This window comes from Bos taurus, chromosome X (genome assembly GCF_002263795.3).
Source record: "Bos taurus isolate L1 Dominette 01449 registration number 42190680 breed Hereford chromosome X, ARS-UCD2.0, whole genome shotgun sequence".
Classification (NCBI taxonomy): Eukaryota; Metazoa; Chordata; class Mammalia; order Artiodactyla; family Bovidae; genus Bos; species Bos taurus.
In genome coordinates, this window is record NC_037357.1 from 28,348,942 (window position 1) to 28,358,553 (window position 9,612).

Genomic DNA, 9,612 nt, shown 5'->3' on the forward strand with positions numbered 1-9,612 from the left:
ATCTGAGGCAAAGAACTGATTCATTGGAAAAGACCCTGATGCAGGGAAAGATTGAAGGCCAGAGGAGAAGGGGATGACAAAGGATGGGATGGTTGGATGGCATCACCAACTTGATGGGCTTGAATTTTAAGCAAGCTCTGGGAGTTGGTGATGGACAGTGCAGCCTGATGTGCTGCAGCCAATGGGGTCTCAGAGATTCAGAAATGACTGAGCCATTGAACGGAACTGATTGCAATAGGGAAAATGTTTTGAGCACAGATCCTCACATGTCTCAAAATAAAACAGAAAAAGATGTTTCTTTAACATGGAAGGATAAGTAGGGCCAACAGGAACTCTGTGTGTGTGTGTGTGTGTGTGTGTGTGTGTGGTGGGGCAAGTGGTGGGGATGGATGAGCAGACAGCATGATGGAACAGTTTAACAGGAAATGTTTCTCTCTGTAGTGAGCTGATTCTCAGAATGAGCTGTTAAGGGAAACAGAAATGTTTGAATCTTAGCGCTTGCTCAAGCTTGGGGGAAAGCTGAAGTTCAGAGGAGAGAAGCTTGGCTAAAGTTTAGCCAAGCTAAGTCAGTGGGTATTTTATGGATAATTGTGAGCAGTTGGACAGTCTCTGCTGTTGTTTAAGAGAGGTAAAGTCTGTCCTTAGACAATATCGTTGTTATTCAAATTGCAAGTCCATGTGCCTGACGCAGACTGAGGCCCATCGAAACTTCACCTTAAAGTTTGGAACAGAGAAAGGTTTATTAAAGATTCATCCAAGGAGATGGGTGGTTCATGCCCTAAGAACCCAGAGTTACTAAAAGTTTTCAGTAAGTGCATTTAAAGGCAAATGTTAGAGAGAGTTGTGGTAAGTTGCTGCAGACTTCTTGGTGTCATACTCTTTGTGCTTAAGGTTAGGTCATGGTCCGGTAATAATGTTCCTATAAATCTCTACTAGATGAATGTAATTCTCTGTCCTGACAAGAAAGGGCAGTCTCAAGGCACAGCTTTCACCCTGCAATGTCCCAGTCCTGGTTAAGGGGAAGCAGATCTCAGCCAGCAGCTCCTTCAGTGACAGGTTTCCACACTCTGCCAGCTCTCATCCCTGACGGAGACAGGCATCCAACACAATAGGTCCTCAGTGTCCTCAGGGCATCCAAATGGGGAGACCAGTTCTCAAAGACTGAGATCCAGAAAGAAAACTACTGTTAAAAGGTTGCAGCGACAGGGAAGCAGGAGAGGTACACTGCCTCTCAAGGCTTTGGCCAATGCTAGTGGAGGGCCTTAGTGAGGGTTATGGAGTGCTACAATATCTAGTGCCCAGTGTATTCCCTGGGCCCTCCAGCTCACCCACTGGCCCAAGTCTGCGTGAGCTCCAGGGCCTCCAGAAGAAGGCCTGAATCTGCCTCTTATCTCTGTCTCCTCCTGATGACCAGCACACCACCCTGGACTTAATCACATTCGCAATGGCCCCCTCATTGATAGTAAGTAACCTGTGGGCAGGGCCCACTGTGGTGCTGACCATCAGCTAAGCAGGACAACTAAGGGTCACTCATTGACAGTTGGCTGCTTGTGAATGTGGCCCTCTGAGGCACCAAGCAATGTTTGAGCAACACCTGTTGCCTAGGGGCAGGGTGGGTTGAAATGAAGCACACCATTGGCTACCTGTTAAGGGCTGTGCTCATCCTGCTCTGTTACACTGTAAAGAGAATAAGAATCCCTGTGAATTTAAGGTTTGTCAAAGTAGTTTTCAGGGTGGGCTGGACTTCACATTCTGGTTGGCTTTGAACTACTTACACGATATGCTGAGCATGTGATCAAGTGGCAGCTGTTGGAGGGGCATAGAGATGACAGCACTGGTGACAGGTATGCCTGGGAATATAATGAAAAGTATGATATGCAAAAGTTAAATAATTATGTGAAATCAAAATCTGAGGTTGGAAATGAGTCAATCACAAAGATTCCAGCACACTGGACCCAAAGTGTCCTTATGTAACAGAGCACAGCCCTTCGCAGGTAGCCATTGCTGTGCCTTATTACTCTGCATCCTGTTACTAGGCAACAGGAGTAGCTCAGCCATTGGTCCGTGCCTCACTGGCCCCACCCACAAGCAGCCAACTATCACTGAGCTACCTATAGGTACTTGTCCTGCTCAGCTATTGGTCAGCACTGCAATGGGCCCTACCTACTGATAACTGTCAAGGAGGGATAACTGGGGAAGTGATTTAGTCAAGACTCAGTCGTACACTGGTGAACTGACTTTTGACTTTGAGCACCTTCCTTAAAAAAAAAAAAAATAATAATAATAATAAACAGGAATGTATTTCCGGTAGATGGGGCAAGTTGAGTTTCCTTGCTCAATATGAGAGTTGAAGTATCCCAAAAAAATTTAGTGGAGGAGACATTTAAAACTGTCTTTGTTCTGATGTGTAATCTTATGTAGACTGTGTATTAAACTTTGGGCAACAGACTGAGCATTCACCAAGTCTGGGGGTCGTTAAAGCTCATCGCAGTAGATAAAACACCCAAGGTGTTCTTTATTACCTTTTTCCACCTTAAGTGCTTGCGCTTAAGTTCCTTAAGGGCCTCAGGAACCCCCAAGAGGCAGAAGGTGGTCTAGAGATGAAGTGATTACTCTGAAAGGCTGAAGTGGGACAGAAAGGGTTTGGCAGATCTTTATAGAGGGATGAAGGAGGCAGGAGTGTTGAAGTGGCACATATAAGTCAAAGGATAAAGGGAACTGAAAGGAAGTTTGAAGCTCATGAGGAGAAACACCGTGCCCCTGAATCACCACTCCCCAGAATCAGACACACAGAGGTGTCAGCAGTGGAAAAGTTATAGAATGGTCTCCCTCGGCATCCACTCGCCCATGTTGATGGGCACAGTGGTACATTGTGATGTCTAAGCCCCCCAAGATGCTATTGGCTGGGGTGGTGCCTCACTGACCAATCAGATTGAAGGGTGTGGCTCCTCATTGTCCTGAAAGGGTATAAATAGAGAGCTCAGAGGCAGAGGTTCTAGGTTAGGCCACTTCTTGGCATCATCATGACTAAGGTAACCAGGAAGCCACGGCAGTCCAGAAGAGTTCCAATGCGGTTTGCTTCCAGGATGAACGGAAAAAAGAAGACCCTTTGTCAACGGAGGTACAGAGGCAGTGTGAAAGTAAGATGATTCCAACTGAGCTGCCCATGTTCTCCACTGACTTTGCTGCCCAAAACCTCTACACAGCCCTTGCCTGGCACAAAAGCCCTCATTGGCCCACATCCCTTTTTCATGAAATCTCCCTTCCAACGCCGCTTTTTTCTTTCCTAAAAACTAATACCCTTGTCGTGTCTTTCCAGGCACGAAATATGACCATGAGGGTCAGAAGACCTCTACAAGGAACCTTGAGAAAGAAAATCCGATCACATGCCACTCAGTCGAAGAAGGTGAAGAAAACAAGAACACCAAACTGTTTTTTCCGTTCCTGTGCACGTAAGAAACTGAATCAAAGCCGTAAAAGGTCCCAACGTATGAGGCGGAATCAAAGAAGGAGGCAGAATCCAAAGAGAAGATAAGCCCAGCCGCCCCAGAATACGAGACCCTGGAGCAGTCCAACCTGGGCAGCCAGTAACTGAATCGAAAAGGTCAGACAGTTTAGAACTGGGTCTCCAGAGGTCTGCTTTGTTAGAAATGGCCAACCAAGAAAAGACTCTCACACTAACATCATCAAGTGATGGCTGCAATTACAATAAACATCAAATGGTAAAAAGATGATATTTGTGTGTGTGTGTGAATTTTCTGATGGAAGGGAGGGAACGAAGAGAAGAGGTGGGCACTGGAGATGGGAGGGATATGGGGTCCCGAGAGGTTGGGGAACAGACCCTCGGGTCCCCAGTTAGCCAGAGAGTAGAGGTCTGGATTGGGTCAGGAGTCTGCACTGAAGATGGATAACCCTGCTTAACACTTGATTTCAAGGGCAAGGAGGAGTGGTATGGTGTTACTGCCTTTGTTTGGGGTGTGGAATGACAGTAGGGTCTAGATTGCCAGACCCAGAGAGGAAGAGGTTGTCACATGGGGGTGGTGAGTGTGAAACTCCCCCTGAGAAAGGTGGGCAGAAATCACCTCCTGGCCACCTACCTCATAAAAGGGATTGTTGCATCACTCGCCTATGCTGTCAGCTAAAGGTGCTCAGAAGGCACAAAGTGCTCATACATCTAAAACCCACAAATACCACTCCCAGGGAGTAAAATAATGTTTGGAGGGAACAAACCAAATAATGATTAGGACACCTTTCTGCTAAGGAAAATTAGGGAGCAGTGTATTCCCAAAGGAAGAGCAGTGGTGGTGGCCCAATCCCAGTGCAAATTACAAACAGGATCACCACCCACAGAGAATTTTTTTTTTTTTCGGGGGGCCCTATGCCGCTTGTGGAAGCATGGTTCCCTGAACAGCGATTGAACCCGTGCCCTTCTAGTGAAAGCACGGAGTCCTAACCACTGGACGGTCATGGAAGTCTGTACAGAGAATTTTTCCATAAGTACTAACATAAGACTGAGTAAAAGCTGGTCTTGTAAGTATCACCATACCCTAGGATTTCCAAATAACTACAGTCGAAAAACATTCTTCCCCAATAAAGTCTTTTGTTAGTCCAAATTCTACAAGTTTCTCACGGTTTAAAAGAAAGAGTATGAAATATTTAATTTGGTGTTACCCTTCATTTTGAAATGTTTTAAAAGGTCCAAGGAATAGTCAATCAAATATGGAGATACATAAGGCAGTCTCTGACCATAAGTATCCTGCGTGCCTTCACAAAACTTTTGAGAAACAACTAAAACACAGAGTTTCGCCGTGGGCATCAAAAGAGTTGAGTTCAAATTTTAACTCAGTGATATGTTATCTTTTATCTGGACTGCAGCTCCCTAATTAAATCTTTCTGGCACTCTACCTCCTGGGAGACCCCATTGATGATTCCCAGTCAGTCACTGAATGTGATTTAAAATCAATCAAAGTGAAAGACCCCCTGGGTGTGCTGTCCTTTCTTTATTCTTTGCTTTTTTTCAGTTCTTTTTTCTAAATTCATTTATTTTGATTTGAGGCCAATTACGTTACAATATCGTAGTGGGTTTTGCCATACATTGACATGAATCAGCCATGGGTGTCCATGGGGTCCACATCCTGAACCTCCCCTCGCACCTCCCTCCCCATCCCATCCCTCAGGGTCATCCCAGTGCACCAGCCCTGAGCACCTAGTCTCATGCATCCAACCTGCACTGGTGATCTGTTTCACATATAATAATATACATGTTTCAATGCTATTCTCTCAAATCACCCTGCCCTCGCCTTCTCCCACGGAGTCCAAAAGACTGTTCTATACATCTGTGTCTCTTTTGCTTTCTCGCATATAGGGTCATCATTGCCATCTTTCTCAATTCCATGTATACGTGTTAGTGTAGTGTATTGGTGTTTTTCTTTCTGACTTCCTTCACTCTGTATAATAGGCTCCAGGTTCATCCACCTCATTAGAACTGATTCAAACGGATTCTTTTTAATGGATGAGTAATATTCCCTTGTGTATATGTACAACAGCTTTCTTATCCTTGAGTCAGCTGATGGCCTTAGTGAGGGCTATGGAGTGCTACAACATTTAGTCCCCAGTGTATTCCCTGGGCCCTCCAGCTCACCCACTGGCCCAAGTCTGCGTGAGCTCCAGGGCCTCCAGAAGAAGGCCTGAATCTGCCTCTTATCTCTGTCTCCTCCTGATGACCAGCACACCACCCTGGACTTAATCACATTCGCAATGGCCCCCTCATTGATAGTAAGTAACCTGTGGGCAGGGCCCACTGTGGTGCTGACCATCAGCTAAGCAGGACAACTAAGGGTCACTCATTGACAGTTGGCTGCTTGTGAATGTGGCCCTCTGAGGCACCAAGCAATGTTTGAGCAACACCTGTTGCCTAGGGGCAGGGTGGGTTGAAATGAAGCACACCATTGGCTACCTGTTAAGGGCTGTGCTCATCCTGCTCTGTTACACTGTAAAGAGAATAAGAATCCCTGTGAATTTAAGGTTTGTCAAAGTAGTTTTCAGGGTGGGCTGGACTTCACATTCTGGTTGGCTTTGAACTACTTACACGATATGCTGAGCATGTGATCAAGTGGCAGCTGTTGGAGGGGCATAGAGATGACAGCACTGGTGACAGGTATGCCTGGGAATATAATGAAAAGTATGATATGCAAAAGTTAAATAATTATGTGAAATCAAAATCTGAGGTTGGAAATGAGTCAATCACAAAGATTCCAGCACACTGGACCCAAAGTGTCCTTATGTAACAGAGCACAGCCCTTCGCAGGTAGCCATTGCTGTGCCTTATTACTCTGCATCCTGTTACTAGGCAACAGGAGTAGCTCAGCCATTGGTCCGTGCCTCACTGGCCCCACCCACAAGCAGCCAACTATCACTGAGCTACCTATAGGTACTTGTCCTGCTCAGCTATTGGTCAGCACTGCAATGGGCCCTACCTACTGATAACTGTCAAGGAGGGATAACTGGGGAAGTGATTTAGTCAAGACTCAGTCGTACACTGGTGAACTGACTTTTGACTTTGAGCACCTTCCTTAAAAAAAAAAAAAAATAATAATAATAATAAACAGGAATGTATTTCCGGTAGATGGGGCAAGTTGAGTTTCCTTGCTCAATATGAGAGTTGAAGTATCCCAAAAAAATTTAGTGGAGGAGACATTTAAAACTGTCTTTGTTCTGATGTGTAATCTTATGTAGACTGTGTATTAAACTTTGGGCAACAGACTGAGCATTCACCAAGTCTGGGGGTCGTTAAAGCTCATCGCAGTAGATAAAACACCCAACGTGTTCTTTATTACCTTTTTCCACCTTAAGTGCTTGCGCTTAAGTTCCTTAAGGGCCTCAGGAACCCCCAAGAGGCAGAAGGTGGTCTAGAGATGAAGTGATTACTCTGAAAGGCTGAAGTGGGACAGAAAGGGTTTGGCAGATCTTTATAGAGGGATGAAGGAGGCAGGAGTGTTGAAGTGGCACATATAAGTCAAAGGATAAAGGGAACTGAAAGGAAGTTTGAAGCTCATGAGGAGAAACACCGTGCCCCTGAATCACCACTCCCCAGAATCAGACACACAGAGGTGTCAGCAGTGGAAAAGTTATAGAATGGTCTCCCTCGGCATCCACTCGCCCATGTTGATGGGCACAGTGGTACATTGTGATGTCTAAGCCCCCCAAGATGCTATTGGCTGGGGTGGTGCCTCACTGACCAATCAGATTGAAGGGTGTGGCTCCTCATTGTCCTGAAAGGGTATAAATAGAGAGCTCAGAGGCAGAGGTTCTAGGTTAGGCCACTTCTTGGCATCATCATGACTAAGGTAACCAGGAAGCCACGGCAGTCCAGAAGAGTTCCAATGCGGTTTGCTTCCAGGATGAACGGAAAAAAGAAGACCCTTTGTCAACGGAGGTACAGAGGCAGTGTGAAAGTAAGATGATTCCAACTGAGCTGCCCATGTTCTCCACTGACTTTGCTGCCCAAAACCTCTACACAGCCCTTGCCTGGCACAAAAGCCCTCATTGGCCCACATCCCTTTTTCATGAAATCTCCCTTCCAACGCCGCTTTTTTCTTTCCTAAAAACTAATACCCTTGTCGTGTCTTTCCAGGCACGAAATATGACCATGAGGGTCAGAAGACCTCTACAAGGAACCTTGAGAAAGAAAATCCGATCATATGCCACTCAGTCGAAGAAGGTGAAGAAAACAAGAACACCAAACTGTTTTTTCCGTTCCTGTGCACGTAAGAAACTGAATCAAAGCCGTAAAAGGTCCCAACGTATGAGGCGGAATCAAAGAAGGAGGCAGAATCCAAAGAGAAGATAAGCCCAGCCGCCCCAGAATACGAGACCCTGGAGCAGTCCAACCTGGGCAGCCAGTAACTGAATCGAAAAGGTCAGACAGTTTAGAACTGGGTCTCCAGAGGTCTGCTTTGTTAGAAATGGCCAACCAAGAAAAGACTCTCACACTAACATCATCAAGTGATGGCTGCAATTACAATAAACATCAAATGGTAAAAAGATGATATTTGTGTGTGTGTGTGAATTTTCTGATGGAAGGGAGGGAACGAAGAGAAGAGGTGGGCACTGGAGATGGGAGGGATATGGGGTCCCGAGAGGTTGGGGAACAGACCCTCGGGTCCCCAGTTAGCCAGAGAGTAGAGGTCTGGATTGGGTCAGGAGTCTGCACTGAAGATGGATAACCCTGCTTAACACTTGATTTCAAGGGCAAGGAGGAGTGGTATGGTGTTACTGCCTTTGTTTGGGGTGTGGAATGACAGTAGGGTCTAGATTGCCAGACCCAGAGAGGAAGAGGTTGTCACATGGGGGTGGTGAGTGTGAAACTCCCCCTGAGAAAGGTGGGCAGAAATCACCTCCTGGCCACCTACCTCATAAAAGGGATTGTTGCATCACTCGCCTATGCTGTCAGCTAAAGGTGCTCAGAAGGCACAAAGTGCTCATACATCTAAAACCCACAAATACCACTCCCAGGGAGTAAAATAATGTTTGGAGGGAACAAACCAAATAATGATTAGGACACCTTTCTGCTAAGGAAAATTAGGGAGCAGTGTATTCCCAAAGGAAGAGCAGTGGTGGTGGCCCAATCCCAGTGCAAATTACAAACAGGATCACCACCCACAGAGAATTTTTTTTTTTTTCGGGGGGCCCTATGCCGCTTGTGGAAGCATGGTTCCCTGAACAGCGATTGAACCCGTGCCCTTCTAGTGAAAGCACGGAGTCCTAACCACTGGACGGTCATGGAAGTCTGTACAGAGAATTTTTCCATAAGTACTAACATAAGACTGAGTAAAAGCTGGTCTTGTAAGTATCACCATACCCTAGGATTTCCAAATAACTACAGTCGAAAAACATTCTTCCCCAATAAAGTCTTTTGTTAGTCCAAATTCTACAAGTTTCTCACGGTTTAAAAGAAAGAGTATGAAATATTTAATTTGGTGTTACCCTTCATTTTGAAATGTTTTAAAAGGTCCAAGGAATAGTCAATCAAATATGGAGATACATAAGGCAGTCTCTGACCATAAGTATCCTGCGTGCCTTCACAAAACTTTTGAGAAACAACTAAAACACAGAGTTTCGCCGTGGGCATCAAAAGAGTTGAGTTCAAATTTTAACTCAGTGATATGTTATCTTTTATCTGGACTGCAGCTCCCTAATTAAATCTTTCTGGCACTCTACCTCCTGGGAGACCCCATTGATGATTCCCAGTCAGTCACTGAATGTGATTTAAAATCAATCAAAGTGAAAGACCCCCTGGGTGTGCTGTCCTTTCTTTATTCTTTGCTTTTTTTCAGTTCTTTTTTCTAAATTCATTTATTTTGATTTGAGGCCAATTACGTTACAATATCGTAGTGGGTTTTGCCATACATTGACATGAATCAGCCATGGGTGTCCATGGGGTCCACATCCTGAACCTCCCCTCGCACCTCCCTCCCCATCCCATCCCTCAGGGTCATCCCAGTGCACCAGCCCTGAGCACCTAGTCTCATGCATCCAACCTGCACTGGTGATCTGTTTCACATATAATAATATACATGTTTCAATGCTATTCTCTCAAATCACCCTGCCCTC

At 45.6% G+C, this 9,612-nt stretch overlaps 2 protein-coding genes and 1 long non-coding RNA gene across 3 annotated transcripts; 2 read left to right on the top strand and 1 right to left on the bottom strand.

Moving 5' to 3' along the window:
* Nucleotides 1-1,278: 1,278 nt before the first annotated feature.
* On the bottom strand, nt 1,279-6,444 carry LOC132344289 (uncharacterized). Its single transcript, XR_009493506.1, has 3 exons — nt 6,089-6,444; nt 1,776-1,850; nt 1,279-1,677 (listed from the first exon to the last, which is right to left on the bottom strand). It is a non-coding gene; the product is annotated as an uncharacterized lncRNA (long non-coding RNA).
* Nucleotides 1,902-3,734, top strand: LOC112445077 (spermatid nuclear transition protein 3-like). The gene is made up of 2 exons (XM_024988617.2): nt 1,902-3,140; nt 3,320-3,734. Exons 1-2 carry the CDS (start codon nt 3,024-3,026, stop codon nt 3,533-3,535), a joined length of 333 nt encoding a protein of 110 aa, XP_024844385.1. The 5' UTR covers nt 1,902-3,023; the 3' UTR covers nt 3,536-3,734.
* Nucleotides 4,965-8,048, top strand: LOC100850168 (spermatid nuclear transition protein 3-like). The gene is made up of 2 exons (XM_024988616.2): nt 4,965-7,454; nt 7,634-8,048. Exons 1-2 carry the CDS (start codon nt 7,338-7,340, stop codon nt 7,847-7,849), a joined length of 333 nt encoding a protein of 110 aa, XP_024844384.1. The 5' UTR covers nt 4,965-7,337; the 3' UTR covers nt 7,850-8,048.
* The last annotated feature ends 1,564 nt before the right edge of the window (nt 8,049-9,612 follow it).

Coding starts and splice junctions, on each gene's coding strand:
- LOC112445077 (XM_024988617.2), top strand. CDS start 3,024: ATGACTAAGGTAACCAGGAAGCCACGGCAGTCCAGAAGAGTTCCAATG. Junction 3,141..3,319: donor GGTACAGAGGCAGTGTGAAA/GTAAGATGATTC, acceptor GTGTCTTTCCAG/GCACGAAATATGACCATGAG.
- LOC100850168 (XM_024988616.2), top strand. CDS start 7,338: ATGACTAAGGTAACCAGGAAGCCACGGCAGTCCAGAAGAGTTCCAATG. Junction 7,455..7,633: donor GGTACAGAGGCAGTGTGAAA/GTAAGATGATTC, acceptor GTGTCTTTCCAG/GCACGAAATATGACCATGAG.